The sequence below is a fragment of the Vicia villosa genome, unplaced genomic scaffold (genome assembly GCF_029867415.1).
Source record: "Vicia villosa cultivar HV-30 ecotype Madison, WI unplaced genomic scaffold, Vvil1.0 ctg.003284F_1_1, whole genome shotgun sequence".
In the NCBI taxonomy this organism is placed as follows: domain Eukaryota; kingdom Viridiplantae; phylum Streptophyta; class Magnoliopsida; order Fabales; family Fabaceae; genus Vicia; species Vicia villosa.
Genome location: NW_026706165.1, coordinates 70,838 through 91,837, shown reverse-complemented (window position 1 = coordinate 91,837; position 21,000 = coordinate 70,838). Strand labels below are relative to the sequence as shown.

The 21,000-nt window shown below is 31.1% G+C and overlaps 1 protein-coding gene and 1 pseudogene across 1 annotated transcript; one reads left to right on the top strand and one right to left on the bottom strand.

Annotated features, from left to right (window-relative positions):
- The first annotated feature begins 380 nt into the window (after positions 1-380).
- LOC131640730 (hsp70 nucleotide exchange factor fes1-like) lies at positions 381-3,766 on the top strand. The gene is made up of 6 exons (XM_058911120.1): positions 381-667; positions 2,101-2,243; positions 2,371-2,421; positions 2,535-2,756; positions 2,843-2,945; positions 3,132-3,766. Exons 1-6 carry the CDS (start codon positions 582-584, stop codon positions 3,634-3,636), a joined length of 1,110 nt encoding a protein of 369 aa, XP_058767103.1. The 5' UTR covers positions 381-581; the 3' UTR covers positions 3,637-3,766.
- Positions 3,767-5,891: 2,125 nt separating this feature from the next.
- Positions 5,892-20,031, bottom strand: LOC131640731 (serine carboxypeptidase-like 13; annotated as a pseudogene).
- Between the last annotated feature and the right edge of the window lie 969 nt (positions 20,032-21,000).

The following is a 21,000-nucleotide window of genomic DNA, read 5'->3' as shown; positions in this document are numbered from 1 at the left end:
ACTATTTAAATATAGGACTATTTGTAAATTCTTAAATATAACTCCGTTGATAACAGAATATTCATATGATATAACTAAATGTTAAAATTCTAAGGCAAGTCACATTTTTATTTTTAAAATATTCATATGATATAACTAAATGTTAAAATTTTTTTGAATGACAATGGAAAACTATTTTGTATTGAAAATCTCTATTTATTATTTATATTTTTTTTTATGAATTAAAAAGAAGGGGTGGGGGGGGGGGGTGCATGAATAAATATTTGAAGTGCAAATATCAAGAAGCCGAGAAGAGTTCCTATACAACGAGTCTGGGCCTCCATTCTCACAACCCGAACCAACCTAAAGACGGTTTTGACTCTTCAATTTCTGTTTTTTCTGTTCCCACTCTCTCAATTCTCGAATGTTTGAGACGCTTCTCGAATCATTCAAAACCTAAATATATACCTGAATCTCACTCTACAAATTCTCAAAATTTTTGTTTCAATATTTCAAACTTTTGTCATTGATTCACAAAAACCCTATTTTGTGCACTGTGTTGTGTTTCTCTCTTTTGTTTTTGATTTTGTTGAATTCGTATAATGGCTAAAGAAGGACCTAATTGGGATGGATTGCTCAAATGGAGTATCGCAAACTCTGATGGAACTCGTCCAAATCGTGAGTTAAGGTATAATCTGATTCAATATTGGGTTTTTTTCCTTTACCCTAATTTTGTTAAATTTAGTTAGGTTTTGATAATGATTCAGGATGATAGAAAAATCTATTTTTTCTTCTTCTTTTAAGTAGTTTGTTAGCAGAAAAAGTATTAGCTATATTCAAAATCAATTTTTTATTTTGGGGTTTTTGGTTTAGTATGATTTTGTTAGGGTATTGTGATTTTGTAGCTAGCTTGTATCAAAAGTTTTTGTTTTTGTGGTTTTTGTTGTAAAACCCTATATATGTATGTTGGAATTTGTTTGAGAAAGTGATTGGTGTTGAATAATATGAATTAGGGATAGGGTTTGATTTTTTGAGGGCTTAATTTCTATCCACAGACAATGTAAAATAATTTTTCATGTGTGGATTAATCTAATTACTTAATAATGCTACTTTGATATATTGTTCCTAAAATGTATACATGGCGAGATATGCTTGGATATGTCATATGTATAGAAAACGGTCTGCAGAGTTTAGAAGTGTAATAGTTATATTTTTGTGATTGCTGTTACTATAAATGTGTATCATATGTAGTTTAGTCTGTTATGGAGTTTGGAGAGAATGTTTGTAGAAGAGAAACTTTATGAATATTCAAACCTAACTAAGCCTATGTTTGGCTTTTGACAAAAACCATGGTGTTACGGAGCGTTTAGCAGAAGCTTGCTTTTGTAGCTTTTAAAAATCATGGTAGAAAGAGGTTAAACGTGAGGTGGTGGTAGTATACTTTGCTACTAAACACACACTTACTGATTAAGAGCGGGATGTTTGATGGTAGAATAGGGAATTATTCTTGAAGGTCTGTTGAGATAAATAAGGAGAGGTGATTAGCTCTTCCATTGTTCCATTGTCAAAATCCTTCAATTGGGAGAACCTTCCAAAAAAGGAGTAATAGAGGGTTTTAGAGTGTTTTTAACAGCTCCTAAACTTAAACCCTTATTGATTATTGTAAAGGAAAAGTGGTTCCTGATGTTGTAAATAAGTTAGGAAGATTTCTCACGCTTTATCAGATAAGGTGTTACAACATGCTCTTCAATTTGCGGGTTTGCTCGTGTGATAGAGTTTATGCAAAAAGTTGTATATTATTTGGATGGCAACCCTTTGGTCAATTTGAAATAGGAGGAATCGTGTGATTTTTTCTAATCTTGAAGTACTTGGTAGATCCTTTTTTGAGGATGTAAAGCTTTTGTCCCGGGGATGTCTAGAATATCATGTGAAAGGTTTTAGTATTAATTTCCTTAGATGATGCATTCACCCTCTTAAATGTTTAGGACTTTCAGATTTTTGATCCTTTTGTATGGGTGTTGTGTTGTTCTTGTATTGGCTTTTATATGGTTTGGTATTGACTCTTCTACCTTTCTATTTGCGGCACCTAACTTTCATATTTTTTTTGGTATGATTCTGTAGTGAAGAGGATCGGAAGTGGTTTATGGAAGCGATGCAAGCACAAACTGTTGATGTCGTAAAACGTATGAAAGAGATCACACTTGTAATGAAGACTCCTGAGCAAGAATTGGAAAACCAAGGGGTTACCCCTGAAGATATTGAAGGTACAGTATCTAATATAACCGAAATGCCAAACTAACAGAAAATAAAGTGCATTTTATTTAAATGGGTATTTTTTTATTGAATCCTATACTAACTCAGGGTAGTTTTTTGACATGAATTTTTCTACAGCTATGTTGGATGAGTTGCAAGATCATGTTGAATCGATTGATATGGCCAATGGTTAGTATTTGGAATGGCTCTGAACTTGATTCTGTACAATTTTTTTATGTGTCAGACTTGGTGTCTGTGTCTGTCGATAATTGGTTGGTTAATGGATTTGTGTTTTCTTCTAGATCTCCATTCAATTGGTGGCCTGGTTCCTCTTCTTAGTTACCTCAAGAACTCTCATGCCAATATTCGAGCCAAGGCAGCTGATGTTGTGACCACAATAGTCCAAAATAATCCTCGAAGTCAGCAACTTGTTATGGAAGCTAATGGCTTTGAACCTCTTGTGTCAAATTTCAGTTCAGATACTGATGTGAATTCTCGAGCTAAAGCACTGGGCGCAATATCTTGTATGTACTATTTTATTTTTTAATGATATTTTGGTTTTTCAAGTTGGGATGATATTAACTTATTTCAACTTTGGTGAATTTGACAGCACTAATTCGACACAACAAGCCCGGCGTCACTGCATTTCGTCTAGCAAATGGTTATGCAGGCTTGAGAGATGCGCTGAACTCTGAAAATGTTAGATTTCAAAGGTAACTAAGGTTTTCTTCCTGATAAGTTTTTCATTATAGTCGATATTTTTAACTTACATGAATATAATTTGCCTTATTTTGTCTTTTAATATATGGTTCATACATAAGCACTTATATGATAAGTGTTTATATAAATGGTTTAATATATTGGGGGAGAACTTATTTGTAGTTTTACAATCTTTTCAGGAAGGCTCTCAACTTGATCCATTACTTATTGCAAGAGAACAGTTCAGACTGCAACATTGTGAAGGAGCTAGGGTTCCCTCGTATAATGATGCACCTTGCTGCCACTAGTGAAGACGTAGATGTTCGCGAGTCTTCCCTCCGAGGCCTTCTTGAACTTGCCCGCGATTCAAAAGATGGCTCAGATATCTCTTCAGAAGAAGATAACGAGAAAATGAAGCAACTTCTTCAAGAACGAATAAATGGCATCAGTTTAATGTCGTCCGAGGATCTCGAAGCAGTCAGGGAGGAAAGACTACTTGTAGACTCTCTTTGGAGTACATGCTTTGACGAACCGTCTGCACTCCGAGAGAAAGGTCTTCTTGTGCTTCCAGGAGAAGATGTACCTCCTCCTGATGTTGCTAGCAAACACTTTGAGCCTCCTCTTAGAGCCTCTGCTGGGAACCCTAATTCCAAGAAGGATTCCAACAATGAAAAGAAAGAGGCTCCTTTGCTTTTAGGGCCATGACCTTAAGCTGCAGAGACTAACAATTAAGTTAAATTTAAGTAGAGAAGGAAATGCTTTACCAGATTAAGCATATATGTTTTGTAATGTTACCTTTATCTTTTTATTTTAATATATCATGTTACTGGACTAATCCTTTTTCGTAGCAAGATAAAAAAAATGATATTAGTGCTAAATTATACATGTTACTAGACTAATCTTGAGGTTTGTTAGGATTGAGGATATTTTACGAGTATATGACTATAAGGTAGATAAAGGCTTGGAGTCACACTCAACTAACCTTGGCAAGTCCACAAATACCTCCTCGGGCAGTTCTGTAGTCCGAGCAGGACTGCCTTCAGGGTCAGCACCCCGTCTGCTTGTCTGCTTGTCCTTTCTAGGGCCCTCCTCTTTGTAGGGTTCCTTCATCCTTATTTCTGAGTAGACTGCTTCCCCGAAAGACCGCCCGCGTCTTCCCTGAAATTTCAGAGCGATTGACCAAGGATGGAGACCAGTGTTTTAAAAACCGGATCGGACATCAAACCGGTGAGGGTATTGGGTCACTCGTTTATTGGTCGAACCACTGGGTCACTGGTTGAGCTGCATGACTAAACCGGGTTAAATCGGATAACTCGGTTGAATAGACCAGTCGTTATAACAAAATTATATAGATATAAAATATGTCGAACCGGATGATTTAGTCCCTACAAAATATAACTAGTACTTAAATTTTTTGAAAACATCATATTATAAAATAATTCACAAGTTCATCATTTAAATTCAAATTTTACACATAGGTATCACACAATCAAATAGTACATAATTATAAAATATAAACAAAAGTTTAATCGCAACATAATTTAATTGAATAATTTATAACAAAATAATTTCATTGTCTACTAAATTTAATTTCAATAAAAGAACAATTGTTTTAATGTTGGGATCTCCTTTTTCGATATCAAAATCATCTGTAACAAAATCAACCGCATCTACGACCATTTTTATTTATTTATTTATTTATTTTTATTTTAATTTTTTATTAAAATAGTCAAAATGACATTATTTTAATTTTTTAAAATAAAAAAAATTAAAAAAATGCATTTAAACCACCGGTTCACAAAAACCAACGACTTTTCGGTTTTAGCGGTTTACACCAGGTTTGACCGGTTCAATGACATTCCCGATCCAACTATTGAACCAGACCGGTTACCCGGCCGATTTCCGACATTCTCCATTTTTGGCACGAGCATCCAATCCAATATGGAGATCTTGGCCAGCGCTGGGTGTTATAAATAACCTCTTTCACTAGAGGGTTAGGGAACTTCATTCATTCTCACTCTTACCTTGTACTTGCACTCCGACTGCTCTCTCTTCTCACTTCGACATCGAAGCAACTGTTGAAGGCCATTGATGATCCAGTCTGATCAGGTACGATCAGGTATATTTTGGATTTATAGAAAAAGATTATTTTTATTTAAAAATTGACTCTATTGTAAGGACGAGGTAGGGTGGGGCGGGACGAGACTAAAGTATTTGATCGCAATCTAAATTTATTGATTTGAGGTTCAATTTATTCATTTGCATTAGGGATAGAGATAGACAACAAAAATTTATCAGGAAGTTGAATTTAAGTATGTATAGTCATGTTGCAAGTGTTTTTCAATTAGTTAATTATAAATGAATGTTTTTATTTATTTAGTAGCTCAGTGATTGAAACTTTACATATTAAAGGTTGAATAAATGAGATGTTGTTGGTTTAAACCTGCATTCTTACAATTGAATGTTTTTATACAACTATCATTTAAGCTGTTTTAACGGAATACAACCATTGAGATCCAATGCTTTTTGTTGAATAGGAAAAAAGATTATTGTGTAAGGTTGTAAAGGAAGCGACGTATACAAAGAAACAAATAGAAATGATAAATTACGATGAACTAGATTGGAGAAAAAGAAATAAATAGAGATGATAAATTACGATGAACTAGATCGAAGAAATGTGGATATTCATTCAATTCAATACGTAGATATTATTTATGTATATACGAATACTTCACTAGATCGAAGAAATGTGGATATTCATTCAACTCAATACGTATACACTATTTCTGTATATACGAGTACTTCATTACAAATGTTTGAAGTTTTAATATTGAGTGTGAAGCACAATCATGACTTAACTTATAGTTAGAAATTATTTTATTGTCAATCGTTTAAACGCCGAGGAAAAAATTTGTTGCTCATATTACAATGAACATGTTTCTTTCCAACAGAAAAATAGCTAACAAAATCAATTATGTGCAATTTAAACAAATATCTAATAAAGTGTGCATTACAAAGGTGTATTAGATATCCATTTAGAAAACATGAGAAAACCTTTAACCTTTAACCTTTAAACATTCATTTGTAATGCAGGTTAAAGGTCTTCTCATGTTATCACCTAAAAATTAATTTGTTTATCAAGCTTGTCCCAACTACAAAATCATTACTTGCATTACATATTTGCATTGCTTCCTTAGTACACAATGTTCAAGTATTGCAATTTTTTATATAAAATGAAATCATTAACAAATGAACATAGCCATCTTAAGCGTGGATTACAAAGGTGTATTAGATATCCATTTAGAAAACATGAGAAAACCTTGCTCAGGAGTGTATTCAGGTCCTGTATGTCCCGAGCCTTGTAATTAATAAAATAAAAATCAATTTAACAAATTTGTGTACTCTACTCAAAGATATTTAAACATTTCGATAAATGGAATGTTTTCCTTAAAAGAACAAAAAAGTATTTGTGATTTAGTTAGTAATTCTTACCTTTATTGTTGCAAATGTCATTTGATTAGAATAAGTCCTCGTGTATCTGCATGAAATACATTTTTTTAATTTAAATTAGAATACAAATTGTGTTAAGATGTTTTTGGTAGGAAATCAAACAAAATGGAAGAATACAGTTCAAGATTTGAGAGTCAATACACTAATTAATCTTCGAAGTTGTAAGCCTAAATCAAATAGGCTCTAATTTTTTTTAATTGACTAATACACTTTTAAAAAATATTTTTCAATTAAAATATTATTAATTTTTATCAACGTCCCTCCACATTGAACTTGTTCTAATAAATCTAATTACTAGGTGTTTTACTTGTTACTTGTAATGTAAGTAAGTATACATACTAGTATATATACATGTAAGGTGTTACTTAACATGTAAGTAATTAAACATATATTTCAATACTACAATCTCTTCTTTCTTTCACTTGAATATCCTCTAATTCATTCTCAACAAAGTGCGCTATCACTAACAAATTGGTATCTAGAGCCTTTAGATTCGTTTTTCTTGAATCATTCATGATTTACACGTTGGTGGTCGTGTTTCTAGGGATTGTGAGTGGCATTTGCTGCAAAGATGAATGGTAGCAATGGTATTCCCAACTCTCTTCCAATTCTAGATGGCAAAAATTGGAACGGGTGGCATAAGCCGATGAAGTCCTTAGTTTGTTTTCGATAAACCATTGAAGTGGTTACAAATGGTTTCCTTGATCCCTCTTTCAATGAAACTGAGGCTCAAAGGACATTTTATAAGGATTTGAAGAAGAAAAATCGAAAGGTTGCGTTCTGTATTCAATATGCAGTGGACAGTGCAAATTTTGATCGTATTTCTCATGCTGAATCTGCAAAGGAAGCGTGAGATATCCTTGTCAAATATTATGAAAGTAGTGAGAAAGTGAAAGGTGTAAAATTGATAGCATTGAGAAGCAAATACGAGTTACTACTTACTACAGATGGGAGAAGACGAGAAGACGGCGAGCTATGTATTCAAGATGCAAAATCTTGTTCACCTCATGAAAGGATGTGGCGAAAATTTGATTGATAAGATGATAGTTGAGAAGTTAATGTGAATGTTGACCTCTCTCTGATCGTGTTACCGTGGCTATTCAAGAATCCAACAATCTTGACACACTAAAGTTGACAGTTTTTGTTGGTTCATTGAAGGCTCATGAATTAAGGATAATCGAGAGAAAGGATGTTCGAGACTCGATACATGGATTGCAAGCCCAAACAAGAAACAAGCATGGAGGTTCCAACAAGTTTAAGGGGAAAGGAGACAATACTTAGGTGAAAAGGATTTATTGGTTGCATTTTTAAAAGAAAAAGGTTGATTATATGGCTTGTGAATCCTCCAAAAGAGGAGCCTCACATCACAAAGACAAACTAGAAAAGAAAAACGTGCAATGCTATATCTAAGAAAAGTGGGGACACGTGGCCAAGAACTTCCGATACAAGAATGGCAAGGGAGATACAAAGGAAAAGCATGATGAAGGAGAAAATGTTTCACTAGAAGATTCAAATGACTCTGACACCATGGTGCTTATGGCTGTAGTCTCAGATGAACATGTGGATTCCAAAACTTGGTTTTTGGATACATGTTGCTCAAACCACATGACTGGTCATGGAACTTGGCTACCATACTTTAATGACACTAAGAAAATAAAGATTAGGCTTTCTCATAGTAGCTTATTATAAGCAAAAGGAGAAGGCAACATGGTTATTCGAAGAAGCAATGAAGCACAAGCCATAATCAAGGATGTGTTTTATGTGCCTATGATGAAATACAACCTATTGAGTGTTGGATAAATGGCTGAAAAAGGCTTCTCAGTGGACATGAAGAATGGAGATTTTGAGTTGTTTGATTTTTACAATAGGTTGGTATTGAAATCTCCCCTATCCAAAAATTGAACATTTAAGACCATTATCAATTCAACTGAGGTTCAATGTGTGAATGAAATTGTAGAGCACAAGAAGAGTTGGCTATGGCACTTAAGGTTTGGCCATTTAATCTTTAGGCTACTCAATCAACTCATTAGTCATGACATGGTAACTGGTATACCAAGTCTTGTCATGCCTAACAAAATTTGTGAGGGTTGCTAGGTAGGGAAGCAATCTAGAAAGTTATTCATATCTCATATGCCAATGGGGTCATCTTGAATACTATAATTTAGATGTATGTGGTCCTTTTGAGAATATTACTATTGGAAGCAACAAATAATTTGTATCATTTGTTGTTGAGAACAGTAGAAAAATAGGGGTCTACATGATTAGACATAAAGATGAAGTATTTGTAATCTTTAAAAGATTTAAAATAATGGTTGAAACTCAAAGTGAAAAGATGATTAAGGTTCTAAGAACAAATGGAGGTGGTGAATATACATCCAAGCTGTTTAAGGAATTTTATGTGGAACATTTAGTTAATCATAAAGAAACTACTCCCTACACCCCTTAACACAATGGAACAGCTGGGAGAAGTAATAGAAGTATATTGGGTATGTCCAAATGCATTTTGAAACAAAAGAACTTACCAAAATTTCTATGGGGTGAAGCAGTCACCGTTGCTGCTTATGTATTAAATAGATTCCCTACCAAAAGACTAAAGAACAAGGTCCCTGAAGAAGTGTGAAGTTGCAAGAAACCGTCTGTGAGTTATATAAAAGTTTTTGGTTCCATCTGTTACAGACATGTTCCTGATGATAGGAGAATAAAAATTGATGATAAGAGTGAACCTATGATTCTGGTAGGTTATCACAAGACTGGAGCTTACAAATTATTCAATTCAATCACTAGCAATATTCTGGTGAGCGACATTGAGGTTGATGAGAGCTCTACACGGTATTGGGAATCAAATGATAGAACCAGCAAGCTAATGATGAGTAATAGATTTTATGAAGATAGTAGTGAGCAAGATGAACCTTATTTTACTGAAATTCTAGTTTTGGAAATAGAAGACCATGAGCATAGAAATGAAGTATTCCAACAAGATGTAGCAGCCACATAACAAAGGCCTCAAAGAACCATAATTACTCTAACAAGAATTCAGGGTTGTGAAGTAGTTGGTGATGATGAAGTTACAATAGATGAATAATTTATTCATTTTGCTTTGATTACAAATGCTGAGCCCATCAACTATAATGAGGCTCTAAAGAATATACAATGTAAAGAAGACATGATTGAAGAACTGTAATCGATAGAAAGAAATAATACATGTGAACTAGTCAAGTTTCCAGCAAACACCAAAGCTATTGAGATAAATTGGATGTTCAAGGTGAAGCACAATCCTGATGATCCAATTGTAAGGCATACAACAAAATTGGTAGCAAAAAGAGTTCTCCTAAGAAAATGACTTGACTACTCCAAAGTTTATGCCCTAGTTACAAGGCTGGAAACTGTCAGACTAGCGGTTTCCTTAGCATGTAAGCAGGACTGGTCAACATTTTTTAATGGACCACTAGATGAAGTTGTATATGCCACTCAACGACATGGTTCTATGATATAAGGCGAAGGAAGAAAAGTATACAAATTGCACAAATCCCTTTATGGCCTCAAGTAGACACCTAAAGTATGGAACAAGAAAATTTACTCATACTTGGTGGAATTGGGATTTATTAAGTGAAAACCTGAGTATGGTGTTTATGTGGAGGACATGTCACAATACATAACCATCATTTACCTATATGTTAATGACATGCTTGTAACTAGAAGTAACACTGAAAACTTGATGAAATTCAAGGAGTTGATGAAGATGTAATTCAAAATGTCAGACTTTAGAAATTTTTCCTATTTCCTAGGTATATAGTTCCAAAGGAATGCAAATGGTATGGTTCTACATTAAAGGAAGTATTTAAAAAAATCCTCAAGTGATTCAGAATGCTTGACTCATATCGTGCATCTTCGCCTATTGAACCAAATTTGAAACTTGAAAAACATGAAGATGAGGACAAGGTTGTTGCCACGTTGTTCAAGCAAATAGTAAGATTCTTGAGGTATGTGTGCAATATCAGACCTGATATAGGCTTCTCAGTGGGACTCGTAAGCAGGTACATGGATGATCCTAGAGTGTCATGAATGAAGGCTGCAAAGAGGATCCTAAAATATTTAAAAGGATAACTCAATTGTGAAATCATGTTTCCCCAATCATGTGAAGGCAAAGAGGCCATGATCAACTGCTATTCTGATGCAGATTAGTATGGAGACAATAAGGATAGAAGAAGCACAACTGAATATTTCTTTCAGGTGTTGGGTGCTTCAATTTCATGGTGTTCAATGAAGAAACATGTGGTGTTAGTGTCTTTACGTGGAGCATAGTACATAGTAGGATCTTAGGTTGTTTGTCAAGCCATCTAGATAAAGTACGTGCTCGATGAAGTGCATGTCCATGTTAGGAGACCAGTGGTGCTACATATTGACAACAATTCGGCTATTAACCTTGCAAGAAACCCATTTCTACATAGCAGAAGTAAACACATTAAAGCAAGGTGCCATTTCTTGAGGGAGAAGGTAAACCAAGGTGAATATGAAGTAAGACATTGCTCAAGTGAATCACAAGTTACAAACATTCTCACTAAGGGACTGGAATTTGAATTTTTTTGGCTTTAAGAAAAAAGTTAGGTGTTGTATAAATCGACTGTTAAGACCGTGATTAACATAATTAGGTTATACGGGGGTATCTTGTAATATAATCCAATTACCAAATATTTTAGTGGTTACTTGTATTGCAAATAAGTATACATATATTTCAATACTTAACATGTAAGAAATTGAATATACATTTCAATACTACAATCTCTTCTCTCTTTCACTTGCATACACTAGTACTAACAGATCTCACATCAATGTCATCCAACTATAAACTATTTTGTCTAAAAACTTAATGTCTTTTAGGCCTAACTTTCCAATAGTTAGTCTTTGTACACTTGCCATTACCTAGATATTTATCTCTGAAGTGTCAAGAATTTCATAAAAAAATTAATCTCTAGGGAACAAAAATTGATGTTGGATTAAGGTGTAATTTAACATGTCACATTATAGCCCCAAACTAAATAAGGTAATAAAAAGGTTATTTTGAATAACATTTTACACATTTGAAAATATATTTGATTATATTCAAAAAATAAAGGTTATTTTGATGGATGTTATTAATTTAATTGACCAATTTGTAATTCCACTAAAAGATTGAGATTTACTAATCCATCATAATTTGTAGAAGATAAGAATATCACATATATCCGATTCAAATAACTCTCATTCTGTGTCAATAAAAAAAACTCTCATTCTTTCATAAATTATACTACGCACCTTCATTTCTAAAAATCGTCTTGATTTTTTCTTTATCCATTTTTAATAAGAATCTCTTTAAATTTTCAACTGCATTACTTATTTATTACTAGCATACTCCTAATTATTTTACATATTCTTCTAGAATCTATAATAAATATTATAATATAAATTATAAAGACTAACTAACTCTATTTTTTAAAGGTTAAGCTTATAAAAATAATATCAATTGTCAACAAAAATTTCATATCACAACCAACTATTTTTAATTTCAACAATTTATTCCTGAGAATCATATATTTAAAGACAAATGTAGCATATGGTAAGATCATACAAATCTCATTTTTTGTATCAAGGATAATGATTCAATTTTATTAGTTAGAATTTATTACAAGTGAATTAATTAGCCCATTCTTCTACACATATTTTAATATAACTAACTTTCTCTCATTTTCATGTTTTAGACTTTATTTTTCATTATGTCTCCAAGATCCCTAATAGTTTGTAAATAGTAATAGAAATTTGATGATATCATATTCATATTAAAGTTTAATGCTTACCCTGCTACTTGATCTTTAATTAGCCATGACCTCCAATCATCCACAATAGAGTAGTTTAGCTTTTATCCATGCTTGTGTAGAAAAGAAAGGAACAACTAAATCATGATCCCCACTGCAAATAATACATCAATTTCCATAAGAAACTAGATGGTTTTAATGGCGCAAAAAATCTAATATTTATTTAGCACAATAAAAAAATCAATGAATGATGTAATTGACACATTCATAAAAAATCACAATCAACCATTTATTTTCCTATAAACTTATGAAGATTAATTACTTCATATGATTTAAAATAAATAATCACTACATCACAAAGTTAAAATCTTTACCTATATATCAAAGAGCAGAATCCTTTTTTCTTAGATTTACATGAAATACAACACTGTTTGGAATATCAAACTCAAAATCATTCCGATAACAACATTTCCATTTTTCTATAGTACCCTACAAAACTCAAAACTATGTCCATTAATATGTTATTGATAACAACCATTAGTTAATAAGAATTCTTCGATGGATATAACTTAAATTTAGAAATATCTCTTTGTAACTTTAAAGATAATTAGATATAATGAGTTTTTTAGTTTATCATGCCAAACCTCTCGAATGTGCAGTGCTTTGCGAACACACTCTTCATTATCCCATTTTTCGTTGAGATAAAATTTATAAATCTATAAAAACAAAGAAAGCGACCGAGATATAAAACTTGAAGCATTATGGAAATTTTTTTGAAATAAATTTATATAATTTATGAAATAAGAAAATTACTTGGAAACTTAAGTCAGGCACGGGCACTATGAGATGATAACTAAGAGATTTTTTAGACTCTTGAGTTAAAGATCTCTTCCATAGATGCTGCTCATCTTCACAATAGCGATCTAAAATATGGGTTTTTTTAATTCCTAAAAGATACTACAGATAAAAATAATTGTTTAATAATATATCAAACAAATTTAAATGAGACAAAGTTATCAAATTGAAAGTTAGATAATTAAAAAGATTGATAAAAAAGGGAAGAGAAAAAGCTACTTCAAAACTTAATATCATCTCTATAAGGGGTATACATAAAATTGAGATAGTTTACTTACCTTATCAAAAGATTTGAGATCTCTTAAACATAATACATTTTTGGAATTTACATCAATGTACTCTCCTTTACAATTTTGTTGTAAGGATTGCGCCAACAAATAACCGTAAACCACCGTTAAGCATAACACCAATATTTAAATTGAAATTAAAAAAAGTGTCAGCCAAATATATTTAGAGGTCTAAATAACTTTAATAATGCAGTCTTTTTTTCCATACAAAAATAAAATAATTTTTTTTGAGTTTAAAAGTTGAACTCAAATCAAGTTTTGTTGCGGCTAACCACATATAGTTTTATTTCTAATGAACTATATGTTGTTCGGCCATATAAACACATCATTATTGTAATTAAACTGAAAATTCAATGCAACTTTATTTAAAATGATTAGTAATAATACCTCATATAGTTCATTAGAAATGAGCCCCATTCCATGAGCATATGGAATTTCATCATTTTTTTCTTTACCTGTTGTAAAAGGGTTTCCTAGCAGATATCCCTAAAAATTTAAGATTGGTTTAACTTTAATAACACATATAACAAGTGTTAAAGTTGAAAAGTAATGAAGGTGTCGAGTTTTAAAATTTTTCTCTCTTGATTATAATTTTCATCGGTAATTGAAGAATATATATATATATATATATATATATATATATATATATATATATATATATATATATATATATATATATATATATATATATATGATAAAAACCTTGAGATTTATCAATCGTTGGAGAGCTTTTTCATTTCCTGTTAATCAAAGAAATTGATGCAAATAATGTATCATATTTATTGTTAGGAGGACTAACTATAAAAATTATGAAACTATTTCGATATCATCGTTATTGTAAATATATTTTTTCAATTAATTAGATGACTGCTTAATCTTAAAAATTGAGTCATTTAAAATTTCTTGAACAACGACAGGAACATGAATGCCAGCATACGAATCTCCTCCAATAAATTATATTTAGAGTGATACGTAAGAGGTGATTGTCCTAAAGTACCCACTAATCAAAGAGAAATATAAAAATATGATAATAAATATAGTAATAATAACATGATGATTTATACATATATACTAACGGTCTTGAACCGTGATGTGTCCATCTACATGCTAGTCAGCATAATGAAGATACCTTTCTAATAAATTGATGTACATGGTGAACCAACTTCCGATCGCTTCGAAGAGAAGTGACATTTTTTGCATATGAGAAACCAGTTCCAAATGGCAAATCAGCAAACATAATGTTGGATATCTGACCAAAAAACATTATCATTACTGCTAGGAAATCACTTTCCAATAATGAAATTATGATAAAAAACTCAAAAAGAATGGATGTTTAGATTTCAGCACTCTCTACACCTTTGTCCATGATTGTGGCCTCAAGATCAGACTAGGAATGCTCCCATGGTACTCCTTTTTTTCAAATGCAATTGGACCTATTACTTTCAACATGGTCAATTCTAATGATAAGCTAAACCCAACACTAAAAAATAGCTAAAGTAAAAAATTGATGGGATATGGATCCTCTGCAACTTTTCTCTACTGCCCATTGTTTAGCCATAATTCTAACCTTTAAATTATATTATATACCTACTTCTCTTCTAGGTCATTATTCTTTTATTTCTTAACAACTATTGGATTTAGAGTAGGATAGTAGGATAAGAGTTGAAGGGAAATAAATAGGAGAGAATCCATTCTCAAATTGATCATAATATTTAACTTCAAGATTACAAAGTATTGTCTCTTATTTGATTAGTTATGATGCAAAATCAAAAGTTTTTAAGGTATAGGTAAGTCCTATTAATTTTTTAAATATCCAATATACATGATTTTATAATTACATATATAATAAAAATTGGAAATAAACTTAAAATATAAAAAACACAAAAATTTGAAAATAACACAAAAAAACAAGTAAAATATATTTTTATTATCTTAGATACAAGTTTGAGTGAAGACAAATTCTAATTGTAGCTTAAAAAAATTTAGCTAGCTAATAATTAGCATTAGAGTAATCTTAACCAAAAGTAAATATACTACATATGAAAACACTACTATGAAATATGTTTTTTTTACCTCGGTTCAAACTAAGCTTACATTTCGGTTGGTTTGGACGAGGTAACGAAGGACGTAATAAAAATTTCTCACTTTTCCTATTGGTTCATTTTTCCACTGAGATGAAATAACTAACTTTTCCTTTTGGTTGGTTTTCCACCAAAGTGAAATCAATATTATAAAACCATTCTCCAAGATGGATTGCAAGAGTAGAGAATTTTTTTGATCACGGTTGGTTCATCGATCTTCTCTTGTAAAATTAATTTCTTCAATACATGTTTGTAAAAAAAAGGTTTAACGTTCTTAAGAAAGCATGAAATGTTGTTGTTGAGCCTTAATATTTCTAACAACAACAACAACAACAACAATAACAAAAACGTAACAACAAACATTATTAAGTTACATCCATAATTTTATAACTATAACATCAATCAATTTTAACAAACATCCATTATAGAAAATAATTTTACAAATTACGAGAGCAGTTACATTAAGAAACCAATTTTGAGACAATTCTCTGCTCCGCAATCCATCTCAGAAAATTAATTCTACCTTATGAAATGCTTTTATTATCAATGTATTTTCAAGACTCTGCTCTCTCCTTTAAAATTAAGTTGTGGTATTTCCATCCTAATACATAGGCTGGTGTGAGTTTCATGCGAATCACTAATATTTCATGTGAATTAATGACACTACTACAAAATATATCTTTTATAACACCATATTACTATAGTCATTACTTTAACTGTGGTAATAAATCCTTTTTGGGCTCTTTTTTTTCCTTCTATTTATTAAAAAATATTTCACCACGGTCAATGTTAACAACCGTGGTAAAATATCCTAGAGTGTAAGGGTTCGAATCTTAGTACCAACAATTTTCTATTTTTCAAAAAGGGTTTGTCTTTATATATTATCACAATTCATGTTATCAACTGTGGTGTAATGTGCTAACATTTCATCACGGTTCTTATTATCAACCGTAGTGAAAGGTACTACATGTAAATATAAGCGAAGTTATCTCACTTCAATACATAACATTCGTCTCTCTCAAAACAAAACCCAACATCTCTCTCACTCGTCTCTCCCATATATTCTAATCTCCATTAATATTTCGATAATCTTTCTTTACAAACATGCAAAATGGAAACACCAAACTCATGCAGCGAACTCGTCTTTTTTTGAATGGTTATCTTTGTTGCATCAAAGCTTACGAAATATGATCTAACTCCATCAAATATTAGGAAATGGTTATGTTATAGGTTAGTCTTCATAATATATAACATATCTTCTTTCATGGTTCAATAGTTTATGTTTCCAAATCTGTTTAACTTAAGATGAGTGAATGTAATACCTAAGAAGTAAATTTTTATTGACATGTATAATATAACTTCTTTCATTTTGTTTGTAGGATAATATGACCTATGAAGTGAACTTAAGATGAGTATAATAGCTTTAGAAGTTAACTTAATATGAGTGAATGTATAACCTAAGAAGTTAACTATGTTATTTATGTATCATAGTTTGTCTTTCAATAGCTTCTTTTATGCTATTTGTAGGATAATATGACATATATAAATTAAGATGAGTGAATTTTATATTGGTTTATGGATTATAGTAGTGTATATATTATAGAAATGAACTTTTTGCATCTATTATATTTACAATGTCATACTACAAGATTTTGACTTGTAGGTAAGGGAAGGTAAATGAAAAAAATTAACTCTAGAAATTCTAAACTATGGGTATGGTTCATAAATGGTTTTTGTTGCGATGAAGAAAAAATATAAGGAGGATGACGCTAAAGTGAAAGTTGCAAACTTGTAAGAAAGACCTATAATGACATCCATTCAAATTTAACACAAGTTTGCAACTCCCACTTCAGTTTTATCCTCCTATTATTGTGGATGCCATTTTGAGACAAGTACGTTCGTGAAACATTTTGAGTTAATATGTTATTATTGTTGTTGATAAAAGTTGTTTGTTGTTAGTAATAAAAGTTGTATGTTGTATGTTGTATGTTGTTTATAGTATGTTGTTGGTGATTTTGTTATTGTTAATAAAAGTTGTTTGTTGTATATTGTATGTTGTTTAAGGATTGTTGTTGATGTATGTTATTGTTAAGGTTTGTTTAGAAGGTGACTTATTGCATTGTACATGGTTTGGGTGTTTTTCCAACTCTTTACCGAATATATAAGTTTTTGAATTGAATTAGAAAATAATAATATGAGATATTAAGTTATATTAGAAAACAAATTACACTTATCAATGTTATACAAGATTTTTTTAGCCCATTATCCGCATTTCGCTCTTTAACAGTTAGAACTTGGTTTAATGCTTCTAGTTCTTCAACCGCCCCTTCCTTCAGCTCTAATTCTGTTTGCAAAGAAAATATTATTTTGCAAAATAAACTAGAGGTTAATGAAGGGAAGGTTGAAGAACCACGAGCATTGAATCAAAATTTAGCATTTATAGAGTGAAATGCGTATAATGGACTAAAATGATTTTGTATAACATTGATTAGTATAACTTGTTCTTCTAATATAATTTAATTTGTAATATTATTAATTTTTAGATAAGATTGAAAAGTTATATGTTTAGTGAGCATTGGTGATATAAGCATTCTGCATAATTTATAATAAACTCAGGTGTATATATCACAACAGTTGTAAAGCACAATTGCTGTTAAATGTTAAGCGTTAAAAATTTCACAACGGTTGTTTAATGTAACTGTTATAATGGGTAGCGTGCTACCTATTTTATAATTACAGTCATACGACCGTGGTGAAAAACATCACATTTACAACCACCCCTACCTCACCACGGTTGGTCAAGCGTGATGGTATCCTTTTTTAATTATGGTGAAATATCTTTTATGTAGTAGTTTGAGTTTTTTTTTTGAATATGATTAAGATTAAACCAAAAAAGCTGATACAGAAAAGAGGGGGGACAAAAACCAAAACCCTCTCAATGAGACATAAACCTAAAGAAAGGCAAACCAAGCCTATTCTTTACAAAATCTGTCCGCAAAAAACTAGGAATGCTACTATAATTAGTGTAATCGCTAATCGTTAGACCTATATTCGCCAGAGAATCTGCATAACTGTTACCTTCTCGATAAATATGAGAAGCCACAAAAGACATACTTTTTGTAATATTCACACAATTGATCCATCTTGTACGGAGTTGCCAAGGCACCTCGAAAGGAGGATAGAAAGCACGCACCACCATTAAAGAATTAGTTTCAAGCCAGATCTTTCTCCAACCCTTCTCATGGGCGAACTCAATAGCTAACATAGCACCGGTGAATTTGGCGATGAGAGAGTTTATAAATAAACAAACTCACGTTTCCCCCCTCAATTTTCAACATAATAGAGGGAATCGAAGGAAAGTTGATCAAAATTTTTCCATTCGATTGCTAGATAAACCGAGATAGTAGGTCATAAATAAATAAATAAAAAACGCTTAAATTACTTTAGGGAACCACGACTCCCTTTCTTTACGTTGAAGTGACTTTAGTATTTGAATCATTTTCATGCATATAATTTCTCAATTCTTTCAAAAGCGCTTAAAGTTATATATTTTACTTTTAATGCAAATCTTTTGGTTATGTGGTGAGGAAAATCAATTTTGAGTTAATTGATTTAATAAAATTAATTTTATTAAAAAATAAATTGAAGAGAAAATTTTCTTAATAATAAGTGCTGAGTACTCCCTCAGTCCCATAATGAGTGACCCATTTAAAATAAAATCATGTCCTAAAATGAATGACTCATTTCAATTTCCAATATACTTTTTTCAATTCTACCCTCTAATTAATATAAATTTAATCATTTTCAATACATAATAAGGGTACTATTGTAAAAATAATATTCTCTTTCTTACTTTTATAACTTTTTTTTAATCCGTGTGAAATGTTGTGCTAAATCACTTATTGTGGGACGGAGGGAGTAGTTATAAAAAATAGATTTGTTAGTAAAAGGATTAGTAACAAACTTATCAAGTCATCATAGGTATAACTGACTAAGTCACATGTTCTTGATATAGACATCCATTTATGCATTAACAAACACTTGAAACAAAAATTAAATTTTGATACTTTAAAAATTACCTATTTGATTGACAAGACCAGAAAAAGAAGAACAACCAGGACCACCACTTAACCAAAGCATAAGAGGATCTTTTTGAGGATTATTCTCTGATTTAACAAAATAGTAGAACACTTGCATGTCATCATCACTTTCCCCTAACCCTATGTACCTATCAAATGCAATAGAAAATTTAGGAAAATAATATATACTATTAAAATAGAGAATGGAAGGGTTAAGATTGATTACCCAGTTTCAAGTTCAAAAGGAAGTGGTCCTTCAAAACCAGGAAGGTATTCAATCTTTGAGCTAGAAGAAGCTGCTTTCATGTGAGTTAACATGAAAAGCACACAAAGAGCAAAGAGAATATGAAAACTATGACATGAAAAAATCAACATGTTCATCTTTGCAAGCTTCAATTATTTTCCAACTAGACAGATGTTGAGAATATGTTAACTATGTTGTTGCAGCAACTGTTTGTTGGATTAAGGTTGAGTGGTTCATATTGTAATAGCATGCAACGTAGTGATTTGCTAGACAATTAATTTTTTTGTGTGTGGTTATAATTAGACAAATTAATTAAATTTGGCACCATCCAGAGGTCAATTTTTGGTCATACTTTCTTCATACTGTTATTGTTTTTCTTACGTCTCCTCTTATAATAAGTTAAACAAAATTTAATAAGAATTCAGGGTTAATGAAATTCATACTTTTGACAATTATCTAATTTTTTAATTATAAATTACAATAATATTTTTCATATTAAAATATTTGACAATCTTTTCCTATCAATAAATTATATGCACTAAGTGAGTCAACTAATTAAGAGTGTGTTAGGCTGTAAGAAAAAAGTGCACATATAAACACGAGAAAAAGTGTAAAAAAAGAAACTAGAATAAACTTGTTTTTAATAATAAAAATTATCAAAATAATTGTTAATTAAAATAAAATAGGTATTTTGTTGATAGTGGTTCTCAAAGAAATTTTTTGATATTTTAAAATAAAAATTTTGTATTTTAAATAATGAAAATTAATAATTAAAATAGAATAGATATTTTTTAATAGTGATCTATTAGATGAAAAGTTAATTGTGTGTATGACTATTAAATATTATCCAATCTCCTAAAATAAATTACTAATTTACTACAATTTAAAAATAAATAAATAAATATTTTTAAATAAATAAATAAATTAAATTTATCGTAAAAACAAAATTACATGTCACGTCGCAACAAACAATCCATCAAAGCCCACGTGTTCCTTGTCAGTCAACTCTGGCATTGAAGTTTTTGGGTTTTTGGGTTTTTGTAATTTTGAGTTGCGACGTGATTTACACGTCAAAACTGAATTTTGAAAAATTCAAACTTCCCTCCATGTGCATATCTGACGCCAATTGTTTTTCAATTTTTTTTTTAAGTTGCAATGTATTTTATACGTCACAACGTTTTTTTTATAAATTTTCTGACTCTCCCCCTTGATTAACGTTACTTT